The 27,916-nt window shown below is 45.6% G+C and overlaps 1 protein-coding gene across 4 annotated transcripts in view; it reads left to right on the top strand.

Annotated features, from left to right (window-relative positions):
• LOC137439900 (L-serine dehydratase/L-threonine deaminase-like) overlaps positions 1 to 19,329 on the top strand; it is a 51,620-nt gene extending 32,291 nt beyond the window's left edge. For all 4 annotated transcript variants that reach the window (XM_068136123.2, XM_068136124.2, XM_068136122.2 and 1 more), the window contains 4 exons: positions 6,363 to 6,451; positions 7,404 to 7,631; positions 13,812 to 13,936; positions 17,064 to 19,329. In XM_068136123.2, the coding sequence (XP_067992224.2) occupies positions 6,363 to 6,451; positions 7,404 to 7,631; positions 13,812 to 13,936; positions 17,064 to 17,263 (642 nt within the window). In that variant the 3' untranslated portion in view covers positions 17,264 to 19,329. The remainder of the gene's footprint in view (positions 1 to 6,362; positions 6,452 to 7,403; positions 7,632 to 13,811; positions 13,937 to 17,063) is intronic.
• Positions 19,330 to 27,916: the final 8,587 nt, after the last annotated feature.

Raw genomic sequence — 27,916 nt, 5'->3', positions numbered from 1 at the left:
TAACGCATTGTGTTTGCTTGAATTTTCTTACCATTTAAGACCAAAAGCTTATATCCTTTATAAGTTATGCAGAGCTGAGTTATAGAACTTCAAGAAAGTTTAAGGTGCTGTTTAAAATCAAAACTTCTCAACAAGGGACATTCAATAATTTCTACCAACTATAGAAGAAAAGAACCACCTTTGGAGGCCATTTTTCCCCACGGAGCGGGGGTTGGTCCTTTTTGGGCACCTTGGTCCCCTTTTTGAAGCAATGTTTTATGGCCGGATACCCTTCCTGCCACAAACCCTGTTGGTCGCCTTTTGCAACACACAGGGAATTCAATTTCCCAACATCGGAAGGATGACAGGCTGAGTCAACCCCCCTGGCGTTAATTCAGCGATCGACCGGGATTACGAACCCAGGATCTTAGGATCCCAAGCCGGCACCCTAACCGCTAAGCCAACACCAGGATTTTCTACCAACTATAGATAGTCACAATACTTTAAGATGTGTCAAATATACAGTATATACAGGGTGTCTCAATAAAAAGTACACAGACCTCTAAAGAATTAAACAGGAGAGAGAGGCAGCTGTTGAGTGTGACTGATATTTCAAAGATGGCGTTAGCATGTGATGGAATAAATTTCAAGTCATCATACAGCTGTTACCCATAAGGCAGTGCAAAACGATAACATACGATAGCTTTCGATACATAAAGTCTGTATACATTTTATCGAGACACCCTGTGTATACTTCCTGAACGTGTCTTTATAAATCACAAAATCTCTTGGGTAAAACTTTATAAATGCGAGTCGTATGAGATTCACCTATATCTCAAATCAAATGTCGCTCGTGACAAATAGAAGCCTTCAGAGAAGCTGTAGGAGGAAAGAATAATTTCTCTACTTAAGATTCCACATATAAAATATCGTCTCAATAAAAACTTCACATTTAAACACTTGCATCATCAGCGTCATGAGGCTTGCAATGTTCCTCTGGCTTAGGTTACTTAGGTCCAGCTGTGTGAGTGACGAAGGAGGCAGCTGCGCTTCCACGGATGCCCTATATCACTGGCTTCTTATAGCCACATAGAAAAGATGAGACAACAACTTTCAAGAGCATTCTAATATGGAACTTCAAACATGTGAGCACTTTCAATAAGTGCTGGTCAAAAAATTTGAGCAACTTCTCGAAACCCAATAATCTGTGATAGATCCAGGATTGAGTAACGAGATGTTTTTTGAACTTAGATTCGTCCATGAATCCAATAATCTGGGATCGGTCCAGGATTGAGTAGCAAGATGTTTTTTGTACTTGGATTCGTCCATGAATCCAATAATCTGGGATCGGACCAGGATTGAGTAACGAGATGTTTTTTGTACTTAGATTCGTCCATGAATCCAATAATCTGTGATAGATCCAGGATTGAGTAACGAGATGTTTTTTGTACTTGGATTCGTCCATGAATCCAATAATCTGTGATAGATCCAGGATTGAGTAACGAGATGTTTTTTGTACTTGGATTCGTCCATGAATCCAATAATCTGTGATAGATCCAGGATTGAGTAATGAGATGTTTTTTGTAGACTAATCCAATAATCTGTAATAAATCCAGGATTGAGTAGCGAGATGATTTTTGTACTTAGATTCGTCCATGAATCCAATAATCTGTGATCGATCCAGGATTGAGTAGCGAGTTTTTTTTTGTACTTAGATTCGTCCATGAATCCAATAATCTGTAATAAATCCAGGATTGAGTAACGAGATGTTTTTTGTACTTAGATTCGTCCATGAATCCAATAATCTGTGATAGATCCAGGATTGAGTAAGGAGGTGTTTTTGTACTTAGATTCGTCCATGAATCCAATAATCTGTGATAGATCCAGGATTGAGTAACGAGATGTTTTTTGTACTTAGATTCGTCCATGAATCCAATAATCTGTGATAGATCCAGGATTGAGTAACGAGATGTTTTTTGTACTTGGATTCGTCCATGAATCCAATAATCTGTGATCGATCCAGGATTGAGAAACAAGATGTTTTTTATACTTAGATTCGTCCATGAATCCAATAATCTGTGATAGATCCAGGATTGAGTAACGAGATGTTTTTTGTACTTAGATTCGTCCATGAATCCAATAATCTGTGATAGCTCCAGGATTGAGTAATGAGATGTTTTTTGTAGACTAATCCAATAATCTGTAATAAATCCAGGATTGAGTAGCGAGATGTTTTTTGTACTTAGATTCGTCCATGAATCCAATAATCTGTGATCGATCCAGGATTGAGCAACGAGATATTTTTTGTACTTAGATTCGTCCATTAATCCAATAATCTGTGATCGATCCAGGATTGAGTAGCGAGATGTTTTTTGTACTTAGATTCGTCCATGAATCCAATAATCTGTAATAAATCCAGGATTGAGTAACGAGATGTTTTTTGTACTTAGATTCGTCCATGAATCCAATAATCTGTAATAAATCCAGGATTGAGTAGCGAGATGTTTTTTGTACTTAGATTCGTCCATGAATCCAATAATCTGTGATAGATCCAGGATTGAGTAACGAGATGTTTTTTGTACTTGGATTCGTCCATGAATCCAATAATCTGTGATAGATCCAGGATTGAGTAATGAGATGTTTTTTGTAGACTAATCCAATAATCTGTAATAAATCCAGGATTGAGTAGCGAGATGATTTTTGTACTTAGATTCGTCCATGAATCCAATAATCTGTGATCGATCCAGGATTGAGTAGCGAGTTTTTTTTTGTACTTAGATTCGTCCATGAATCCAATAATCTGTAATAAATCCAGGATTGAGTAACGAGATGTTTTTTGTACTTAGATTCGTCCATGAATCCAATAATCTGTGATAGATCCAGGATTGAGTAAGGAGGTGTTTTTGTACTTAGATTCGTCCATGAATCCAATAATCTGTGATAGATCCAGGATTGAGTAACGAGATGTTTTTTGTACTTAGATTCGTCCATGAATCCAATAATCTGTGATAGATCCAGGATTGAGTAACGAGATGTTTTTTGTACTTGGATTCGTCCATGAATCCAATAATCTGTGATCGATCCAGGATTGAGAAACAAGATGTTTTTTATACTTAGATTCGTCCATGAATCCAATAATCTGTGATAGATCCAGGATTGAGTAACGAGATGTTTTTTGTACTTAGATTCGTCCATGAATCCAATAATCTGTGATAGCTCCAGGATTGAGTAATGAGATGTTTTTTGTAGACTAATCCAATAATCTGTAATAAATCCAGGATTGAGTAGCGAGATGTTTTTTGTACTTAGATTCGTCCATGAATCCAATAATCTGTGATCGATCCAGGATTGAGCAACGAGATGTTTTTTGTACTTAGATTCGTCCATTAATCCAATAATCTGTGATCGATCCAGGATTGAGTAGCGAGATGTTTTTTGTACTTAGATTCGTCCATGAATCCAATAATCTGTAATAAATCCAGGATTGAGTAACGAGATGTTTTTTGTACTTAGATTCGTCCATGAATCCAATAATCTGTAATAAATCCAGGATTGAGTAGCGAGATGTTTTTTGTACTTAGATTCGTCCATGAATCCAATAATCTGTGATAGATCCAGGATTGAGTAACGAGATGTTTTTTGTACTTAGATTCGTCCATGAATCCAATAATCTGTGATAGATCCAGGATTGAGTAAGGAGGTGTTTTTGTACTTAGATTCGTCCATGAATCCAATAATCTGTGATAGATCCAGGATTGAGTAACGAGATGTTTTTGTACTTAGATTCGTCCATGAATCCAATAATCTGTGATAGATCCAGGATTGAGTAACGAGATGTTTTTTGTACTTAGATTCGTCCATTAATCCAATAATCTGTGATCGATCCAGGATTGAGTAAGGAGGTGTTTTTGTACTTAGATTCGTCCATGAATCCAATAATCTGTAATAAATCCAGGATTGAGTAGCGAGATGTTTTTTGTACTTAGATTCGTCCATGAATCCAATAATCTGTGATAGATCCAGGATTGAGTAACGAGATGTTTTTTATACTTAGATTCGTCCATGAATCCAATAATCTGTGATAGATCCAGGATTGAGTAACGAGATGTTTTTTATACTTAGATTCGTCCATGAATCCAATAATCTGTGGTAGATCCAGGATTGAGTAATGACATGTTTTTTGTAGACGAATCCAATAATCTGTAATAAATCCAGAATTGAGTAACGAGAGGTTTTTTTGTACTTAGAATCGTCCATGAATCCAATAATCTGTGATAGATCCAGGATTGAGTAACGAGATATTTTTACCTTCGCAAAAGCGGAAGGTTATGTTTTGATCGCTGTGTATTTATTTGTATGTCTGTGTGTGTGTGTGTGTGTGTGTGTGTATGTTATTCGCATAACTCAAAAAGTATTCAACCGAATTGCATGAAATTTTTACCTTCGCAAAAGCGGAAGGTTATGTTTTGATCGCTGTGTATTTATTTGTATGTCTGTGTGTGTGTGTGTGTGTATGTTATTCGCATAACTCAAAAAGTATTCAACCGAATTGCATGAAATTTGGTGGGATGATTGGTTATTATACGGGACACATTTGATTAGATTTTGGGAGCAATCGGGTCAAAGGTCAAGGTCAAGGTCACGAAAAGGTCAAAATCGTATTTTTGTTGTTCTGTTCCCTACACTCCCATGCCAAGTACAGAACAGTAGCTGCGGCGAAGGTATGCGCTCTACCGAGTGCCCAATAATCTGTAATAAATCCAGAATTGAGTAGCTAGATGTTTTTTGTACTTGGATTCGTCCATGAACAAATCAGAACGTCTCACTTTTGTGTTTAAGATGTTCATGTTGCTTGTGCAAACTTAATACAGACAAAGCCAGTCAACAAAAAAACCTTTCAATTCACTGTGATGTAAAAGCACCAAGTTAGGCTGGCGTTATGTCCATTTTTGCACATCTGTGACATTGTCAGTCAGCCAACTGCTTATTCCGTCCTTGGAACCAGAGGCTGTTTCAGAGCTGTGAATATCAATTACAGAATTGGCCACTTCGGCCAAAGCTCCTTGGCTTGCCTGACAGAGGACATTTTCACAATAGCTTGTAGAATTTCCACAGGTGTCATGCTTTGCATTAGGGCTATCCGCATCGCACAGGTGCTCCTTCTTTAATTAATCGGAAATGAGATCTCGGCAAAGTTTTAATTTTTCTTTGACAATGTCATATATTATGAAAGAAACCATCTATAATTACCCTCACTAGAGGAGAGGATATTGAATTTGCGTCCGTTTGTTACTTGGCAAAAAATAAATAAATAAATTTTGACAAGTACAGTGACCACTCCGGTTTGTTACTTGGCAATTTTTATTTTTTAAGTATGTTGATCACTCCGGTTTGTTACTTGGCAATTTTTTTTTTTTAAGTATGTTGATCACTCCGGTTTGTTACTTGGCAATTTTTTTTTTTAAGTATGTTGATCACTCCGGTTTGTTACTTGGCAATTTTTTTTTTTTAAGTATGTTGATCACTCCGGTTTGTTACTTGGCAATTTTTTTTTTTTAAGTATGTTGATCACTCCGGTTTGTTACTTGGCAATTTTTTTTTTTTAAAGTATGTTGATCACTCCGGTTTGTTACTTGGCAATTTTTTTTTTTTAAATATGTTGATCACTCCGGTTTGTTAATTGGCAATTTTTTTTTTTTAAGTATGTTGATCACTCCGGTTTGTTACTTGGCAATTTTTTTTTTTTAAGTATGTTGATCACTCCGGTTTGTTACTTGGCAATTTTTTTTTTTTAAAGTATGTTGATCACTCCGGTTTGTTACTTGGCAATTTTTTTTTTTTAATATGTTGATCACTCCGGTTTGTTACTTGGCAATTTTTTTTATACGTATGTTGATCACTCCGGTTGGTTTGTTTGCGTGTGTGTGTGTTTGTCTGTCCCCTCGCTTATACTTGCCTACAGGTCACAATTTTAAACCGATCTTCACGAAACTTCACCAAATGTTAGAGTTTGTGGTCCGTCAAAATTCGATATTCTTTTGAGGTCAAAAGGTCAACATAGGCCAAAGCCCAACCACCTTTTTCAAAAATGCTTAAAAGGACATATCGTCAGGTAGCTATTCAGCCAGGAAAGGGGCGGAGCTTGTACTGCGCATAAATAATGTGCTCATACTACTCACTTGTTCTTCATTTAATTGATTTATCTGTCTGTTTTCAGAATGCAAGCACAATCCACTAGTAGATATGTAATCTTTGGCGCAAAGAAACCTGATAATTGACCTTTTAGGTATTATTTTCAAAATCCTCCTTAAAAGCATTCAGTTTTTATATTGCGACTGAATCGTACTTCCCTAATTCATTGATTGGCACATTTTCATGCCCAGGTTTGGAATACGGCAAACGAAGCGGCGCTATGCATGGCGAAGGAAGACGGCTGCACATATGTTCACCCTTTCGACGACTGCCTCGTCTGGTCTGTATGCATTGTTTTGGTCCAAGAGTTTGTGGTTAGGGTGCAAGGCCTCTAGTCAGCAGCAAAAAATTAAGTCTTTAAAATATCAGCCATATATATATATATATTTTTTTTTTTTAACTCTCTCCATCACCCCCTTGGAACAACACCTATTCTTCTTCAGGTATTTAAAGATTGCTGCTAATCTCCATCTCCATGTCTTGCTCATCTCCATGCCTTTATGACCTCTTTGATCCCTTTGTGCAATTCCACTTTCCACGCTTCACAAAAGTTCATCAGACTCTTGTGAAAAGTATAACCTTTTAAAAAGCAAATCACTCTTCCTCATATGACAACAGGAATATTTGCAAGAAATCCTCTCCACACCATTATTAAGGGCAACCACCCATTAGACGATGTGCATTTTAAGCATCCCTAGGCTAACCCTAACCCTAACCCTAACCCTAACCCTAACCCTAACCCTAGGCTAACCCCAACCCTAATCCTACCAGCATGTTTCTGCCCGAAGACTTTATCAGCAGCTAGACTGAGCTGACAATGCAGGGCTATATCCCCCATGAGAAATTGTTTGTGCAAGAAAGCCATTTTATTTGAAACCAACAGTATTTTGAAATGTATGGAGAAAGCATTTTTCCAAAAGGTCATATTTTGTGGATCAGCATTCCGTGCATACAAATAATGGCTGCATTCCTTTTCTTGGAGAATGGAGATGTTTATGGGGGAGGGTGGTGATAGAGACGGAATGGGACTGGAGAGGAAGGGGAAGGTGTGGATGGTGAGCTGATGCAAGAGTTACCCTTGAAGTAGGTCAAGTGATGCAACGTTGCAAGACTCCCAGGAGATTTAAATAGCCGAAAGGCCTCGGGAGGTCGGGCCAACAGAGCCATCTGCTGTTTGAATACTGGGATTGAAGATATGTCGATGATAACTCTTCCTTCTGTGGTCTTCGCAGGGAAGGTAACATGAGTTTGGTGCACGAACTGAAGGCCACGATGCACGGCCAGCCCGGCGCCATCGTGCTGTCTGTCGGGGGTGGAGGGTTGCTCTGCGGGGTCATTCAGGGTCTCCGGGAGGTGGGCTGGGAGGACGTGCCCATCATCGCCATGGAAACCGAAGGGACCAAAAGCCTTAATGCGGCCATGGCGGCTGGAAAACTCGTCACACTTCCCGAAATTTCCAGGTGACATTTCACTACTCTAAGGCTCATGAAGGAACTTGTACATAAATAGCATATAGCAAAAGGACATCAAGAGACATCATTGTACTTTTACGTGAAATGCATTGAAGTTAACAGACAAAGGGTAAATCATTATGTGGATTGAACTTGGGATCCGAGCAACTATGATCTACAAGGGACATTCAAAACGTTATACGAACGAGATTAAACAAGTAAAATCTCATAATATGGGATGGCGAACGAGACTTTAGGGGATGGCGCGTCAGCCCATCAGTACGTCGGTCACTAAACACTAGCAACTTATTCTCTGAAACTGCTGATGGGATTGTGACCAAACTTGGCACAAATGATATTTGGAATGTTGCAACTCAAGTTGGCATAAAAAAAAAAATCCGGGTCTAATGGGGTCTACTGGGGTTCAAATTGGATAAAAATTTGATTCCCCCCCCCCCCTTAAGGGGGCAGTATACACACAGGCAGCAGCAGAAAAAAAAGACAAAAAAAGTTTGTACGATGCTGCTAGGAAAGCTTCCGTTCAGGAAACAAAGATACGGGAAAATATTTCAAAGGCAAAAAGAAAAAAAGGAGGAAAGCTTTATTGAAGAAGAAGGCCAAACATATGGTAGTGGGGAGTTTGGAGAGGCGTTTGTCCATCAACATACAAGTACAAGGGTGACAAGAATGAAAAAACTTGCAAAGTGAACTCCAGATTCATGAAATAATGGAAAAACATTGTACGCAATTGTAATTTCAATGTATAGGAAACGGAATCCTGATGTCAATGGCCACTTACAGCAAATGTGTGTTTACATAATATTAGTTTACATTTTCCCCTATAACTTTGGAATTCTTAATTCTTTTCACTTCAAATTTGGCACAGATATTGATAATGACCCAACAAAGATATTAATAGAGTTTTATTGTATTATGACCTTGGGTTTTTAATTTAAAGGATGCCAATTCTCATTGGACGATTAATGGTTGCCATGGCAACACGAAATGCCAATTATACAAATGCATCAATTAAAATGTTTGTTTCCTAGTATTGTATATATGTACCAAGTTTGAACGTAAATGGACTTGTCATAGAGAAGATATAAGCTGAAAAGTGGTAATTCATCGTTTGTATGCATCTGGTTACCATGGTAACCATGCATAATATAATGCTATGTAATGTATACCAATGTAATGTTCATATATCAAGCAACATGTACATATATAGTTTTGCATATTTTCAATCAAGACATTTTATCAAAAAGTGCATTACTGTGATTCAGTGTTGTTTTTACTGTGTTCAGTGTAGTGCTCCCTTAAAAGAGGAATTTGCTTTCTTCTCTGAAACTACACACACTATTTTGATTAAACTTGACTACAACCTTCACCAACAGTGATGTACCAAAGTTTGTTCGCGGCATTTAAAAAATCGTGGTCTGAGGCAGTCTACGGGAGAGGAGGGAGGGTTAGCCCCCAAAATAGGTATTTTTTCTTTTGATTGTTTAAAGTATTATGATTACATTAGTATGATTGGATACATGCTGCCCTGTCCCCGAGTAACCATTGAAATTGCTTTAAAATACCGTGATACTGTTTATGATACCTTTGTCGGTGTGGTATATTGCTTTAATCTACCAGGTGGGTGCCCAGGGGTATTGCCCCTATTTTTTTTGTGTACCATTTCCTGGTCATATTAGCCATGCATTATCTATGAATGGCCTCGAATGAAAACGCAACATAATCGCAACAAGAAAACAAAAATCTGAAAAATAATTTTTAAAGAGCTTCTGAATGTATCCCACGTATTCAAACTTACAGATTCGAGTACTTTAGGCCACAAGTAAAGCCGATTGCATTGTGTCGGGTCATCCTTGCATTAAGAGAAAACAGGATAACAACCCTAACAACCCTAACCCTAACCCTAACCCTAACCCTAACCCTAACCCTAACCCTAACCCTAACCCTAACCCTAACCCTAACCCTATCCCTGGTGTTGGGCTAGCGGCTAGGGTGCCGGCTTAGGATCCTAGGATCCTGGGTTCGAATCCCGGTCGATCGCTGAATTAACGCCAGGGGGGTTGACTCAGCCTGGTCATCCTTCCGAGGTCGGCTAATTGAGTACCAGTTCACTGGTAATTCCCTGGTTGTCGTTGAAGGCGGCAAAAAGGGTTGGCGTCAGGAAGGGCATCCGGCCGTAAAACATTGCTTCAAAAAGGGGACCAAAAAACAACAACTACCACGGTCCCCGAAAAGGCCAACCCCCACTTTGCGGGGAAAAATGGCCTCTAAACGGTGGGGGTTAAGCAACATTATTCCAAATGAATGGCAATGAGTCAACAACCAAGGGTGTCCCTGTTTATGTGCCTCCACAAAGGCCTGCAAGCACTACGGTCAGTGCATAATTGTTGTTGGAGTATTTAATTTGGAAAGGTGGTGAAATGCGCAGTTTCCCCCATTGGTACGTTCTCCATGCTATGTCAACTCGAAGCTGTAATCGCTGCCAAAGGTGCTTCTATAAAGTATTGACTCATGGGGTTGAATACTTATGTGCATTAGATATTTCTGTTTTTCTTTTTAAATACTGTGTAAAATTTTCAATTTAAAAAATCCACTTTGACATTATGGGGTATCACGTGTCGATCAGTGACAAAAAAATCTCAATATAATCCATTTTAAATTCAGGCTGTAATACAACAAAATGTGAAAAGGTCATGCAAAAAAATCTACTTTCTCAAGGCACTGCACATGCATTGTAAGAAATGTTTAATGTTTGTCATCATACAAATAAAGTCTAATTGAGAAATGAAATAGCTGCATTAAAAGGAAAAATTGACAACGTTACAGAAGTTAAGAAAATGTAAACAGTTCTTGAATAGGAATTGGTTATGTGTGAAGATCTTGACTATGCAGTCGTCGCCATTGACTTGGGTTGTGGTGGGATTGTGCTGGCAGTAAGTTGTATTGGGTCTATCTGTGTGTGTCCAAGCAGTCGGTCCCGTCCCGTGCTGTGATGGAGGTGGAGATGGAGGGGAGTGTCACAGGAGGGGAATTGGTCTTCAAAACAGCTGTTCTTCACCATCTCTTATCTTTCCCATCCAAAACCTTGTTCTTTTCTATTCCTGTTAATACACCCCAAATCCACCTCTTTCATTCTCTGACTTCATTCCTGAAATTCCTAGTTGTGTCCACTTGTTTTATACCAAGGACTGCTCTGCCCCCCTCCCACCTGCACCCCCCCCCCTAGCTCTCTCCTTTCCACAGATTTGCCAACGTCCCTCCTACCCACCCCCTCCCCCCCCCAGCTCTCTCCCTTCCACAGATCTGCCAACGCCCCTCCCCCCCCCCCCCCCCAGCTCTCTCCCTTCCACAGATCTGCCAACGCCCCTCCCCCCCCAGCTCTCTCCCTTCCACAGATCTGCCAACCTCCCCCCCCCCCCCAGCTCTCTCCCTTCCACAGATCTGCCACCGTCCCCCCCCCCCCCCCAGCTCTCTCCTTTCCACAGATCTGCCAACGTCCCTCCCCCCCTGCCCCCCCCTCTCCCTTCCACAAATCTGCCAACGTCCCTTCCCCCCCTTCCCCCAGCTCTCTCCCTTCCACAGATCTGCCAACGTCCCTCCCCCCTCCTCCCCCCCTCTCTCTCCCTTCCACAGATCTGCCAACGTCCCTGTTCTCTATGGGTAGTCAACCTTTCAAATGACATCACTGAACGTACTTCTGGCCATGAATTTCATGACACCCAGTGAATGCCACCAAAAAGTCGATCATATTTGTAATAACTGTATTTGTAATAATCACTTCCCACCCCCCCCCCCCCTTCCCATGCCTCCTCCCCCCAAGCCCTCTCCCTCTCACAGATCTCCCGATGTCCCTGTTCTCTACTGTTGTTGTGCTTGTGTGCTTCCCTCTCTCCACCCCTCTTGTTTCCCGCTACCTTAGTTATATGTTTTATGTGTCCGTTTATGATTTTTCTGTTTAATGTGCTCGCTCTTCCACGAGCCTCGACTTTGTATACAAAAAACAAAAAAACCAAAAAAAAACCTGTGCATCAAAGTCCAATATGAGCTCTTGAAACCGTCCACACTCCGCTGACGTGTTAGTTGTATGAACTGTAGCACATTAAGGAATGCAAAACCATTTTGCTGTGTTACTGAGCTTGGATTAGCCAAACAACTCATGTTGGCCTAATGGGAGGTTTACCTTTTGTGTGATGCAGGATTTATCTGAAAAAGCTTCTGATTTGTCTCCTCCGAGCGTAATCAACATCCGATTGCCAATTTCATCATTCCTTGGAGTATGGCTATGCCAGATGATGTAGTGCCCCCTCCCCCAGTGATTAGGGTCGAAATTTACAATGTTGTGGGGTCTTTAACATCCAAAAGATGGCACACTCAATGATCCAACACCCAACACCAGGATGACAATTTATCGTTGGCTTCAAACCCAGATTTACAGCTCAAAGGCAACTATGTCTCTGGGCAATCCTGCAGATTGTTTTTTTTACAGTCACAGGGAAATTTTTAGGGAAGGGATGGAAGCAGTACGAGTGGGACACACTGCTGACGAAGTTTAAAAATCGACCCATTTAATATACTGTACAGGGTAAATAGAAGGCCATAACTCATGCTGGCCAGTTGGCGCAGCCCAACGAGGGGCCGAGGCCAACAATGCCTCTTACCTACTCAACAGAATTTAAACTCGGTTCTTCATAATTATTGCATTGGAGTTTTTTTGTCTGTTTGTCTGTCTTGTTTTTTGCCTGTTTTCTTTGGGTTTTTTTGGGTTTTTTTTGTCTTTTTTGTCTGTTTGTCTGCACAGAATAAATATGATTTTCTCTGCAACCGTTGGTCCGAATGACAGGAAATTTTCACCATAGGTGCAACTCCACCTGTAGATTTAAAAAATAATTAGAACGTCATAGGTCATGTGGTTCGGGGCGCCATCTTGGAAAAACCGAAAAATTTTGCATCTCTATTTCTCCGAAAGTACTCAACAGAAAAAATTGAGACATGGCTCATTGTAAAGAACTCTCCATGGGGAATAAAATACGTTAATGATGATGTCATAGGTGCCTCCATTATGACGTCATAATTAGACAAGTACAAAACTTCATCCTATCAAGATGAAATTTATTGAGCGTCATGAAGGCATAAATTGGAGGAGAAAAAAATAATGATGATGACGTCATCGGTCACGTGGTTCGGCCGCCATCTTTGGAAAACCGAAAAACTTTGCACCTCTATCTATCTATAATTCCAGTAATCTCTGTACGTTTGTACGTCTGTACGTCTGTACGTTTGTCTGTGACCGCTGTTTCTCGACAACTACCGGTCCGATATACTTGAAACTTGCCAGGTATATTGCTGGGGACCCGAGGATGTGCCTTTTCAAGGTTTGAAATTAATCGGACAAGTACTTACCGAGCTATGGCGATTTAGCCGTTCGCCGTTCGCTTTGCCGTTGCGAATGGACCAAACCATTCATGTAAATAGAGGGGGGGGGGGTTCTGTGGTCGTTCGCTTTGGCTTTGCGAATGGACCAAACCATTCATGTAAATAGAGGGGGGGGTTCTGTGGTCGTTCGCTTTGGCTTTGCGAATGGACCAAACCATTCATGTAAATAGAGGGGGGGGGGTTCTGTGGTCGTTGCGAATGGACCAAACCATTGTTTTTTTTTTGCAGTTTTTTTTTTTTTTGCAGTTTTTTTTTTTTTGCAAGGAACGGGCACCCACGTACGGGCACGTCCTAGCTTATATATAGTACGGGCATGCCCTAGTATCTCCAAAAGCGCTGAATAGAAAAAATTTGAGACATCGCTCATTGTAAAGAACTCTCCATGGGGAATAACATCAGTGAATGATGATGTCATAGGTGCCTCCATCACAGATGTTCTCACTTGCTGGGATACACAGGATGTGAACCTGAATATCATGATCTACCCAGGTCGAAAATCCCATAGAAACCAATAGAGACCAGTAGGACATTTATATGGTTCTCTATTGGAAATCACAGATTCTATTGGATTCTTCAGGAACCAGTAGAGTTTCCGCAGAAATTTTCGCTTGTGCAGAAATTCGTTTTTCCTGTACCCAATGCCCTTTGTCCAAAACCTGTGCATGTTGTGTCCATAAATTATCATTTTCATAATTACCTGGCAAAGAGCTCACAAAATAATCTCTGTGTGTTGACTAGTGTGGCCACTACACTAGGGGCGAAATGCGTCGCTGAACGGGCCTTCCACCTCGCCACACAACATCCGGTCCACCCCATGGTCGTATCAGACAAGCAGGCCGTGAGCGCCGTTTGCAGGTTTGCAGGTGAGAAAAGATAAACAAAGATGGCCGGAGCATTTGACAATGCAGAGTCTCACTGGGATATAGATCACAGTAGATCTGAGAACGAGTGTTGACTGACTCACAGACCGACACACGGCACAGCACTTGTTACATTAACTTTTGTTGTTCCTTCAATCAATCCAATAAATAAATCCAATAAATTAAATTAAATAAATCCAATAAAATAAATCTAAAGTTCCAATAATTCCGACATCCATTGGTATCTATGATTAAAAGGTGTGTGTGTGTTTGTGTTTGTTAGTCACACTTCATTCTAAAGAGTTCCTGCTGTCAAAGAACAATAAAAATGTAAATATTGGAAAGGTATAATAATCGATTTACTTGGAACAAAAATTTATGTCTTTAATCGCAACGATGCCTTTTTAAAAGCACATGTTTACAGGATCGAGGAAGAAGAGGCGGAACCTCGAGCTTTATTTTAGCGGTAACGGTAATATTTATCATTCTACGACATCAATAACCATTTAGAATGACACGGGAGCACACAAAATAATATATCGTAATATTTCTCAAAGCACAGATATAAAATATATGAGTATGAGACAGAAGGAACACACAAACAACAACATCCACAGCCACGCCAACAACAATTATGTTTTGTAATATGTACTTTTTCGCGAATTTTTTGTTTAGCTTTATTCCTGCACAGCAGGAGATGGGGTTTTGTAATCACTTCTGTGTGTGTGTGTGTGTGTGTGTGTGTGTGTGTGTGTGTGTGTGTGTGTGTGTCCGGGCCGTAACTTTTTGCCATTCGAGTTTTGTCATATTTTCACTGAAGCTTTATTATGATAATACAGAGAAGGCAAATTAATAATTTTGTTAAAAGGTCAAAAAGTCAAAGGTCAGCGTCACAAATCATCAATTTTCATCCGATTGACCTGAAATTTAAAGAATTTGCATTTTCAATCACTCAATTGGTTCACCAATCAAAAGCTATAACTCGATTGTTTTTGTTTTTTAGATCCAAAGGTCAAAGGGCAAGGTTGCTTAACATCATCAATTTTCATCCAATTGAACTGAAATTTAAAGAATTTGCATGTCGGGTCACAGAATTGGTTCACCAATGAAAAGCTAGAAGTTGATTTTTTTTTTGATTTAAAGCTCAAAGGTCAAGGCTGCATAAAATCAACAATTTTCATTTTGTATTATTTCAACTGTTTTCGTTATTTTGAGCATATGTATGGAAGAAGACGTCTAAATACAAATGAACACGGATGGGCTTTGTATTTTCAGACGCTTTCTTGTTTGGTTTGGATTTTTTGGTCATTTTCTAGAACTTTCATGTAACTTCACATGACACTGTGCCCAAATGTACTACTACTACTACTACTACTACTACTACTACTACTACTACTACTACTACTACTACTACTACTACTAAAGAGCACAAAAGATTTCACCTTCTTAAGGGGGTTTTGGCCCAAATATTTCACTAATTGGCTGGCTAGCCCAAGCGTTTGACCATCAATGGCAGGATTTTTTAATTTGTTCAGTAAACCGGGTGATATAACATGCCTCCACGTCACAAAAGACACCGTAGAATATTTGATGTCCACTAACGCCCAGTCCGGACAGACAGTTCTTCTGGCGTAACCACCCTCCAATGGACGGCACACACATCGATGCCTCGTCTTGCATGTAAAAGTTCAGGATAACAGTTTATAGCTGGGTCGAGATTCTAGATAGCTCATAGGGAGTGTGCATAGTTTGTTTATTCTCCAATCATGGCACCTGGCATATGGAGCTTCTTATGAACTTTGTCTGTCCTGGGACCACATTCCGATTTTCCTCCAGGTGACCTTCATTCTTTTCATTTCCTTCTTGACAGACAGAATGGCGCCAAGTTTATCTTGGCCATCCAACCCTTTTCTCCCCGTCAGGTGCATATTACTCTTATCGGTATATCTTGATGCTCCATGCGGAACACGTGACCAATTCATCTCTACCTCCAAATTTTGATCTCTTCTATGAGGTTTTTCCTCCCTGTTAACCTTTCAACCTCTTTCTTACAAGCTATGGCAGGTTAGAAGATACTCAAGGTTTTCCTACGGCTGCTGTGGATGAAGGACTCCAGTTTCCATGCTATTTCTTTGGTGTTTTCCAAGATTCACATCCAAATAGGAGGACTAACTTCCCATTGCTGTCAAAGATCCTCAGCTTCGTTTTGGTGTTTTACTTCTTTGATTTCCAATTTTATTTAAGGCTCATGAATACAACCCTTGCCTTTTATATTCACTGTAGTCGATCTACATCTCCCCGCCTATGCTATGGTAACCATAGACCCCAAATATGTAAACATGTCAACTTCAATAATTGGTGAATGGTTGCGTTTCATGGTGAGGATAACTCTCGTGAATGATTTCTATCCGACTTGGGACAATTCCCAACTGTAACCGAAATTCAAGGTATAATTACACTTGATTTGAAGTTGTAAGTGTTAGTAATCTTACTATAATTCACCAAATGTCCGTCTGTCTGTTCGAAGGTACCGCAAAAACGGCTGAACCGATCGCAACGATATTTTGGGTGGGTAATCCTAGGACCACCTGGAGTAAAATAGGCTATATTGTTTTTCCAATTTTTTCCCCAATTTTTCAAATTTTTCCAAACACGATGGAATAATATTTACCGATATGAACAGTGATGTGGCTTTTGTTGAAATTCTACATACCAGGAGAGAGTATATCGACTCCTGACGAACTTCCTATATAAGCGTGTGGCTCCGAAGTAACATGGCAGCGTGTGCAAAGCGACTGAGAAACAGGTGTAGCGGCCGCTTCCGGGTAACAGATTTGGCGCGCACTCTTCATACATGAACGTGTGACTGAGAAAGACGTGTAGCGGCCGCTTCCGTTTTGCAGAATTCAATCTTTTTTCAAAATGGGCGCCATGTACTGTTTAGATTTTGATGATTTGGGTGTGATATGATTCAACGGATGTTTATATGAATCGTTTAAAATAAAAAAAGCCTTCAATTTCTGATATTTTGCCTTTTCATTTGGGCTTCCCAATTGAAGCCCCACCCATAGGGCGGGTACCGTTGCTAGTCATTGTAATTGACCCAAAGTCTGATGTACGTCCTTGGCAGATGATGAGAAGATGCTGGTGGAGCCAGCATGTGGAACTGCACTTGCTGCCATTTACGAAGACGTTGTCAAAAAACTCCAACTAAGTGGGAAGCTAGATCACGACTTGACTTCCGTTGTGGTGATTGTTTGTGGAGGCAGCAACATTACATTGGGCCAGCTTGAAATCTGGAAGGATCAGTTTGGCATTAGCTCCACCTGAACCAGCAGCGTTGCAGCCAATTGGGAAGATCTTTAGAGGAAACAGGAGTGACCTCTGCAGAAAGTCCAGTGATTTGAACAAATTGCTTGAAATGAAAGTCATGATGAATTACTATTATGATGAAAATATAAACAAAGAATAATATTGATAAAGTAGTTGGAAAGCATAACGTTTTCTCTCATTAGGTATAGCTTAACTGAAAACGTTATCCATAACAGGAGTAAACTTTCATTGCTGATTCTCGGGGCCATAATCATGCTTTTTTTTTTAAGCTACAGGAGCCTTCTACAAGGACATAGTTGACGCAAGTCTAGTTGATGTATAGAGACTGACAAGCTTATCCCTGCACTATCAACCATGCTTTAAATTTGGGGAAAATACCAAAATGGCACAATACTTACATCATTCATGGTTTTCTGGGACCATCCTTGATACAGGCTTCAAGTCTAGTTGATGTATAAGGACCAACAACCTTATCACACAAAGACCCACAACCTTATCACACAGAGACCCACAACCTTATCACACAGAGACCCACAACCTTATCACACAGAGACCCACAACCTTATCACACAGAGACCCACAACCTTATTCCGGCACTCTCAACCATGCTTTAAAGTTGGGGAAAATACAAAAATGGCACAATACTTACATCATTCATGGTATTCTGGGACCATCCTTGCTTTTTGTGGATCGTGTCTTCAAGTCTAGTTGATGTACAGAGACCCACAACCTTATCACACAGAGACCCACAACCTTATCACACAGAGACCCACAACCTTATCACACAGAGACCCACAACCTTATTCCTGCACTCTCAACCTTGCTTTAAAGTTGTATTGGCTAAAAGACCAAAAATGGCACAATACTTACATCATTCATGGTATTCTGGGACCATCGTTGGTGTTTGTGGATCCTGTCTTCAAGCAAGTCTAGTTGGTGTACAGAGACCCAAACCTTATCACACAGAGACCCACAACCTTATCACACAGAGACCCACAACCTTATCACACAGAGACCCACAACCTTATCACACAGAGACCCACAACCTTATCACACAGAGACCCACAACCTTATCACACAGAGACCCACAACCTTATCCCTGCACTATCAACCTTGCTTTAAAGTTGGCTAAAAGACCAAAATAGCGCAATACTTACATCATTCATGGTACTCTGGGACCATCCTTGCTTTTTGTGGATCCTGTCTTCAAGTCTAGTTGATGTACAGAGACCCACGACCTCATCACACAGAGACCCACAACTTTATTCCTGCACTCTCAACCTTGCTTTAAAGTTGGCTAAAAGACCAAAAATGGTACAATACTTACATCATTCATGGTATTCTGGGACCATCCTTGGTGTTTGTGGATTCTGTCTTCAAGCAAGTCTAGTTGGTGTACAGAGACCCAAACCTTATCACACAGAGACCCACAACCTTATCACACAGAGACCCACAACCTTATCACACAGAGACCCACAACCTTATCACACAGAGACCCACAACCTTATCACACAGAGACCCACAACCTTATCACACAGAGACCCACAACCTTATCCCTGCACTATCAACCTTGCTTTAAAGTTGGGGAAAATGCAAAAATGGCACAATATTTACATCATGTGGTGTCCTGTGACAATCCTCAGGGTGTTGTGTTACAAGCTTATTTTCAACCTACCTTTTGACCTTGAAATCCTTTTCGTTAGATATGCTCTATCGTACACTTGACAGAGCTTTGGTGGTTTCAAAACAATTTCTTGGTACGCGCTATGCTGAATGGTTCACCATCGCCTCTCCAGAAGTCAGTCACGGCAGTATTTTGTAGACCTTTAGACTGGGTGCCAGTAATGGCTCACCTAAAATAGTAGGTAATGATAGGAGGAAAATACAAATATGATGTATCTAGCGAAAGTAGAAAATGTTTTATTGCAACTTCTAAATAATAAATGGAAAGTCTGATGGTGATTTTACGTAACTGGGATTTTAAATGCATGTACTTCATGTAACTGCTACACATGAAACATGTATGATGTCTGCCAATTGAAATAAAGACACTTACAATGTGACATTGATGTTATTATTGTCTCGACCTGCCTCTTGACAGATGACTACAATATAGTACTATTGGTGTTGGCAAATTGGATGAGTGGTTGTTTTGACAGCTGCAGCAGCAGTAGCAACAAACAACAATCCTCTTTGCAGTCGTTGTACCTCTGAATGAAAGTCGGGGGCAAATATTCCCTGCTCTTCCCTGCTACCCAGATTTGTCAGGGTAGCGCAGCCACAGTCAGAGTGCCGATCGATCCCCATGGACTGGCCCACTCCAAATTCTCTCTCTTTTTTTTTTTTTATTTTTATTTTTCTTTTTCTTTTTCCTCTTTCTCTTTCTCTTTCTCTTTCTCTTTCTCTCTCTCTCTCTCTCTCTCTCGTGATCCTGGATTCATGAATTCATCCCAGTTGCACCCAGATACTCAAACCTATTCCCTTGTCTGATCTCCTTCCCCTCTAACATGACATTTATTTATTTTCTCTGATGCCCAACCCACATCATCTCAGTCTTCTCCATGCTCATTTTGAGCTCGTGTTTCGCAAATTCCTCCTTCCACTCCCCCAGTACTTCATGCATCTCCCGTCCACTCTCCATCACAACAGCCAGATCATCCGCATACAAGATCCTCCCCAGAATATTGCTAAGGCTACGGGTTTCGGGTGTACTACGAGGGGGGAATCCCTGGTTCTCCTCAAACTTAGAGCTTGAGGCTAACGAGCACAAATAACTTTGTACCACGGCAGGTTGCTAGCCAACCGCGAATGCCAACTGGTCCACCACATGGTCTCAGGGTTCTCCATCTGACCACCGTTTATCTGCGCCATGCGACTTTCCAATTGGGGGACTCAACTTCGGCTATGCACCAATCTTGTCTTAGTTGGATGTTAATTAGGGCAGTCGAGCTTTCCCGCTGATGCATGCCGGACTGAATAAGCCAATTAGTTGGGGAATGATAATCTCCCAGGCTAACTTAATGTGCGAACAGCGTGAATCAATGGAGGAAATGACGAACATGGACATATTGGAAAATAACGTCAACGAGAGATTTATTGTTCATCAACAGGGACCATCCGTGGAGGGAGAAAAGAACAGAAGATAGAGGGAGTACGAGGGTCAACGGCCTCTTGCTTACTGGACGAAAGCAACCGTGCTTCCACAACCCAAACGCTAAAATAGGGGGTAAGGAGAGGAGCAATACTTGTTGTGTCTAGGGTGGGTGACCGTAGAGAGTGCAGGCTGTCATGTGTGCAAATGTGTGTGATGCAAGAGAAGCCGCATAGGTGCGTTGTCAATGGTGGTCACTCCAGAGGAGTAGGGCCGCGGCAACCCCGCCAATTGTTGTTGTCCTCTTTATTGATGGTGAGTCTGCATTCAAGGGAGAAGGATAAAATAAAAATAGCTGAGACGAGAATGCATGAGATAAATAAGTTACTGTGTAAGAGCCTAAAATATACGTGTAATTGTGGCTTGGCTTCGGCCCTAACATGCGCCAGACAATGCACTCGCTTCGTCCGTCCCATTGCTTCGACTCCCAGCTCGACCCCACCAACGCCGATGCCACCACTCGAGTTTCAATCGCCACTTGCAAAGCACCACAGGCCAAGCACCGACCCTGAGCGAATGCAGAACCAAGGCCAAGAACCAATACAGTGAGGCTCTGACCCGTGGCCTTTTTATAATCTCTTAGCGAGGGCAGGGCCTGTAAGTGGATCCACAATCCTCTTGGTGAAATCCAGGATGTCGATTGATGCATCCCTGTGTAGACCCGCCCTAGCCAGACCTTCATAGCAGATTTCCACCAGATGGTCCTTCAGCCGCGCCATGGAACGTAGCTCTTCACTTCACATGGGTGGGAGGGTCAGGACGTGTTCTAGGTACGAGTCAGCTACTGGGAGCACATAATTGTTTGTAAAGACGAACGGACCGATTAAATGTCCATAGGACGCCATTGGCCAATTAGCACCTGTCTGCTCTGAGGGATAGCAAAGTCCGTGGCGAATGAAGGCGCTCGCCGCCTCTTCCAGGAATTCTATGTGTGCTTCCGAGCTGTAGTCAATGGATGAGGTGAAGAAGATGGCAGAAGATGGGTAGTTAGTGTATGGTTGTGGCGAGTGGAGTGGTGAGGTTTTCGGATCGAGTGGTAATAAATGGTGTGTACAATGTCTTATTAATACAATGGAAATTAACGTGTGAATAAAACCCAAGTGTAAATAAAAATGTGTATAAATTATTGGTAAATGTTGTGTACTTATGGGGTCGTGTAAAATAATATTATGGGGGGATAAGTATAAGTAACCGTTCGGTTTCCTGCGCGCGATTCGAACCAGATTTTGGCGCGATATGCAAATTACCGCCCGCAATGCACAGCGCGCCAGGAAGTTCGTACAGGAACCCTAGGGAATGGGGAAAAGGGGAAAAGTTCTCTAACCCTTCACCAACAAATTATATCACATTCTAACCCACACCACAAAGGGAAGGAACTACTCTAATCTTATCGTTATATTATGGAAATATTAACTACCTGAGAACCATTTGTCGTTTGAATTTGTCGTTTATCCAAGGAGGAAAAAAACACTCACAAGGGGAGATGTGATATTATTAGTGTTAATATTGTTTTGTAATAACTAATATTATGCTGTGATCATAAATGTTGTTATTACTTTTGTTCTTAGAAGCGGCCTTGGAAAAACGCCACGATTAGCCATATTAACACAGATATTGTAGCGGTTACCGCTGGGTGTACACAATCGCCTTGCACCTACCAAGGACGCGGCCAGGGAGCAATCACCATGCCGGGCTCGTCCAGGCCGCCCGGACAGGCCCAGACGCGCCTCTCCCGGGCATGCCCGGACTCGCTGTTCCCGGGCTCGCCCGAGCCTCCCGGGCATGCCGGGTCTCGTCTTTCCCGGGCATGCCCAGACTCGTCTTTCCAGGGCTCGCCCAGGACACCCGGGCATGCCCGCTCTCGCCTTTCCAAGACTCGCCCAGGACGCCCGGGCATGCCCGCTCTTGCCTTTCCAGGGCTCGCCCAGGACGCCCGGGCATGCCCGCTCTCGCCTTTCCAGGGCTCGCCCAGGACGCCCGGGCATGCCCGCTCTCGCCTTTCCAGGGCTCACCCAAGACGCCCGGGCATGCCCGCTCTCGCCTTTCCAGGGCTCGCCCAGGATGCCCGGGCAGGTCCAGACTCGCCTTTCCAGGACTCGCCCTTGACGCACGGGCATGCCCGGTCTCGCTTTTCCCGGGCAAACGCTCCGGCATAATGTGTATATATATTGCTGCCCGATAAACAGGCTTTTCAGAGTACCCGTGTTTGATACGTGCAATAAAGCAACTCGGACGAATTTCCGTCTTTGGTCGCGTCAATCCTTCCGACTCGCGTTGGAGCATAGCTCCTTCATTGGTGACCCCGAACATGGACACGGCAGTTGCCCTTAAACTGCCTACCTTCTGGGAGGCTCACGCGGCTGTTTGGTTCGCCCAGGCAGACTCCCAGTTCGCCCTGCGAGGCATCACCGCCGACGACACCCGCTTCCACCATGTGGTAGCAGCGCTCGGCTCCGCCACCGCGGCCCGCGCCCTGAGCCTCCTCGAGCGCCCGCCAGCTGCTGACAAGTATGGCGCGATCAAGACGCTCCTCCTCGACGCTTTCGCCCTCTCACCGGAGGAACGCGCACGACGCCTGCTCGACCTGCCCGAGCTCGGCGACACGCGCCCGTCCGAGCGAATGGACTACATGCTCTCGTTGCTCGGTGAGCACTCTCCGGATTTTCTGTTCCGAGAGCTGTTCCTCCACCAGCTGCCTAACCAGGTACGCCTCGCCCTGGCAGGCACGTCGATCACGGATCCCCGCGCCCTCGCCAGGGAAGCCGACAAGATCTCCTCGGCAGGCCAGCACATCGGAGCGGCTACCTGGAGCCCGCCGCCGTCCGAAGCGACGCCCATGACGCCCAAGCGCCCTGCGCGGTTGGAGGCCGAACTGCCGGTGCAACTGGCGGCCGACACGCCGTGCCGACCGCTTCCAACACGACGGCCGGGGCCTCCACCTGACCAGGCGTGGTGTCATTTCCACGCCAGGTTCGGACACAAGGCTCGGACATGCCGACCCCCGTGCACTTTCGGCAAGTCGGGAAACGGCCAGGCCGGCGTTCATTACCAGCCATGAGCGCCGGCCACTCGGGCAACTTGCTTTTTATTAAGGACAAAGCGTCCGGGCGGCGTTTCCTTTGTGACACCGGCGCCCAACTGAGCGTCATACCCACCTCCGAGCAGGACAGGCAGAACGCCGTTTGCGGCCCCTCCTTGGTCGCTGCTAATGGGTCGGCCATACGCACCTTCGGCCCACGCAACGTCACCCTCTGCTTCGGCAGCCAGCGCTTTCAGTGGACCTTTGTGACCACAAGCGTCCCCATGGCTTTGCTGGGCGCCGAATTCCTCTGCGCGCACGGGCTGCTGGTCGACGTCAAACGGCGTCGCCTTGTCAACGCCGAGACCTTCAGCTCCCTGGCATGTACGATGAGCAGCTCCACGCCGACCGAACTGGCATGCGCCCTCCTGACGGCGAACGAGTTCGCTCGCCTGCTCGCGGAATTCCCGGCCCTCACGCGGCCGACGTTTTCGGCCGTCGCAGTGCGACATGGGATCGAGCACCACAGACCCACTACGGGCCCGCCGGTCTATGCCAGAGCCCGCCGCCTCGACCCGGCCAAGCTCGCCGTGGCCAAAGCCGAGTTCGATGCGTTGGAGCGCCTCGGCATCGTGCGGCGCTCCAATAGCGCGTGGGCCTCACCACTGCACATCATGCCAAAGCCGGGGGGCAGATGGCGCCCGTGTGGCGACTACCGCTGCCTCAACGACGCTACCACCCCCGACAGGTATCCGATCCCGCACATCCAAGACTTTTCCGCCCGTTTGGCGGGACGGGTTATTTTTTCAAAAATTGACCTGATACGGGGATACCACCAGGTACCTGTCAGGCCGGCCGACGTCCCAAAGACGGCCGTCATCACGCCGTTCGGCCTGTTCGAATTTTTGAGGATGCCGTTTGGCCTCAAGAACGCGGCCCAGGCGTTCCAACGCTTGATGGACGGCGTGCTGTGCGACCTGCCATTTCTTTTCATCTATCTGGATGACATCCTCATCGCCAGCACGTCCCGAGCCGAGCACCTCCTCCACCTCCGAACGCTGTTCGGACGCCTCAGCGAGCACGGCTTAATTGTCAACCCGGCCAAATGCCACTTCGGCACGACGACCGTTGACCTTTTGGGCCACCGCATCACCAAGACCGGGGCCGTGCCACTGCCGACCAAGGTCGAGGCCATCACCAAGTTCCCGCGTCCCCGCTCCATCAAGGCCCTGCAAGAGTTCCTCAGCATGGTGAATTTTTATCACCGATTCGTGCCCCGCGCTGCTCAGCTCATGCGGCCCCTTTACGAAGCCCTCCGGGGAAAGCCGGCCAAGCATGACATCGTCTGGTCCGCGGTCATGGACGCGGCATTCACGAGCGCGAAGCGGGCCCTCGCCAACGCAACGCTGCTGGCTCACCGGGTGCTCAACGCTCCCATCGCCCTCACTACGGACGCCTCCAACTACGCGGTGGGCGCCGTCCATGAACAATGGGTGAACGGGGTTTGGCAGCCACTTACTTTTTTCAGCCGGCAACTCCGGCCGAACGAGTTAAAATACAGCACGTTTGACCGCGAGCTCCTCGGTCTATTCCTGGCCGTTCGCCATTTCCGCCACCTCCTGGAGGGCCGCCCATTCACGGCTTTCGTCGACCACAAGCCATTGGTTTACGCAATGGCCAAAGTCACGGAGCCATGGTCGGCCCGCCAGCAGCGCCACCTCTCCGCCGTGTCGGAATTTACCACGGACATCCGGCACGTCGCCGGCAAAGACAACGCCGTGGCCGACTGTCTTTCTCGGGCCAGCGCGAACGCGGTCCACCTCGGCGTGGACTTCGCGCTCATGGCGGCCGACCAAACCACCGACACCGCGGTGCAGGCCCTCCGGGCGGCGGACACGGGCCTCCGCCTGGCCGACATCCCCTTCACGGACACTGTCCTGCTCTGCGACGTCTCCCAAGGCCAGCCTCGCCCCATCGTGCCCGTTACCTGGCAGCGCCGCATCTTCGCCTCCATCCACGGCCTTTCTCACCCGGGCCGGAAAGCTTCTCAGAAGCTGGAGTCGGCGCGTTTCGTCTGGCACGGCCTTCGACGGGACGTCCGCGACTGGGCCAACGCCTGCACGGCCTGCCAGCGGGCCAAGGTCCACCGCCACACCCAGGCCCCGCTGGCACCTTTCACCGTGCCCGAACGGCGTTTCGACCACGTCAACGTGGACCTGGTTGGCCCCCTTCCCCCTTCGCGGGGTTTCACACACCTGCTCACCATGGTGGACAGGACCACCAGGTGGCCGGAGGCCGTTCCCCTCATTTCCACCACCACCACCGACGTGGCACAGGCTTTCATCGCCACCTGGGTCGCCCGTTTCGGCGCACCGGCAGACATCTCTTTGGACCGCGGTCCGCAGTTCACCTCCGAGCTGTAGGGCGCGGTCGCCCACAACCTGGGAGTCCAGCTCCACCGTACCACGGCCTACCACCCCCAAGGCAATGGGTTGTGCAAGCGTTTTCACCGCTCCATGAAGGCCGCGCTCATGGCCGGCCTTCAGGACGACGGTTGGGCCGACCGGCTGCCGTGGGTCCTTTTGGGCCTCCGCACGGCCCCCAAGGAGGACCTCCAGGCGTCCACCGCCGAGCTCGTCTACGGCCAGCCGCTCCGCGTCCCGGGCGAGTTCGTGCCCGACGCTACCAGTTCCTGGTCCGCAGCTCGCCAGCGCTCGGACCTCCAGGAGGCCGCCCAACGATTTGCCCCCGTGCCAACGTCCCGCCACGGTGGCCCCCAGTCCTACGTCCCCCCAGCGCTTCGCACAGCTGAGTACGTCTTTGTGCGTCATGACGCACACCGGGGGCCACTCCGGCTGCCGTACGACGGGCCCTTCTGGGTCCTGCGACGGGACGACAAGTCATTCGTCATCGACTTCGGCGGCCGGTCGGACCGGATTTCAGTGGACCGCCTCAAGCCGGCGCACGTGGACGTCGACCAACCACCACGGTTGGCCCTTCCTCCGCGGCGAGGCCGCCCCCCGTCCACAGTTCCCCCCGCTCGACCACCCACCACCACATCGGACCCTCCCCCCCCCCCCCCCCCCCCACGACGCTCCAGGGGTCGCTTCAGCCGGGTCATCAGGACCCCCCTTAAATTGACCCTGCCGGTGCAAGTCGATTCTGGAGGGGCGTGTGTAGCGGTTACCGCTGGGTGTACACAATCGCCTTGCACCTACCAAGGACGCGGCCAGGGAGCAATCACCATGCCAGGCTCGTCCAGGCCGCCCGGACAGGCCCAGACGCGCCTCTCCCGGGCATGCCCGGACTCGCTGTTTCCGGGCTCGCCCGAGCCTCTCGGGCACGCCCGGTCTCGTCTTTCCTGGGCAAGCCCAGACTCGTCTTTCCAGGGCTCGCCCAGGACACCCGGGCATGCCCGCTCTCGCCTTTCCAGGGCTCGCCCAGGACGCCCGGGCATGCCCACTCTTGCCTTTCCAGGGCTCGCCCGGGCATGCCCGCTCTTGCCTTTCCAGGGCTCGCCCAGGACGCCCGGGCATGCCCGCTCTCGCCTTTTCAGGGCTCGCCCAGGACGCCCGGGCATGCCCGCTCTCGCCTTACCAGGGCTCGCCCAGGACGCCCGGGCATGCCCGCTCTCGCCTTTCCAGGGCTCGCCCAGGATACCCGGGCAGGTCCAGACTCGCCTTTCCAGGACTCGCCCTTGACGCCCGGGCATGCCCGGTCTCGCTTTTCCCGGGCAAACGCTCCGGCATAATGTGTATATATATTGCTGCCCGATAAACGGGCTTTTCAGAGTACCCGAGTTTGATACGTGCAATAAAGCAACTCGGACGAATTTCCGTCTTTGGTCGCGTCAATCCTTCCGACTCGCGTTGGAGCACACAGCTCCTTCAATATACCTTTTTTTTTTTTTTTTTTGTATACAAGATCGAGGCCCGTGTAAGAGCTAACATTAATGACAAAAAAAAAAAACAAACGGACACATACGACAAGATAAAGGGAGCGGGAGACCAACCAGATGGGGAGAGGGAGATTTCGCTCACAGTAACACAGATTTCGCCCAAAGTGGCCAACCTCCTGGGGGATGAGAGCAAATTATGTCGCTACAACCTCCAACATGTGACCCTTAGTCCTCCTGTAAAGTTTAGTTGAGATTGGATAAATAACAACCGAACATCTCACGATCAGACACCAAACTGCACATTTTAGTTTTAAATGAACCACCTATGGTTAACCAGTGAGAAGACCATTTAAATGACGTACTTCGTGAGCGATAATCTGATTGGCTGCTGATAAGCCACGCCTCCGCTCTGACCAATCGTCATTATTCTTCAATATACAGTACCTACTTATTAAAAGTGTGGCGGTGTATTTATACAAGGACAATGACCCTGCACACATTTTTTCTTGTAATGTAAATAATTTTTCAGGCTACAGTAAAGATTGTTATCCCAATTCGTGTAATTATACAGTTCGCACATTT

Source organism: Myxine glutinosa, chromosome 14 (genome assembly GCF_964187855.1).
Source record: "Myxine glutinosa chromosome 14, kmMyxGlut1.1, whole genome shotgun sequence".
NCBI classification, from domain to species: Eukaryota; Metazoa; Chordata; class Myxini; order Myxiniformes; family Myxinidae; genus Myxine; species Myxine glutinosa.
The sequence above is the reverse complement of the archived record's forward strand: the minus strand, read 5'-3'. Positions and strand labels throughout refer to the sequence as shown.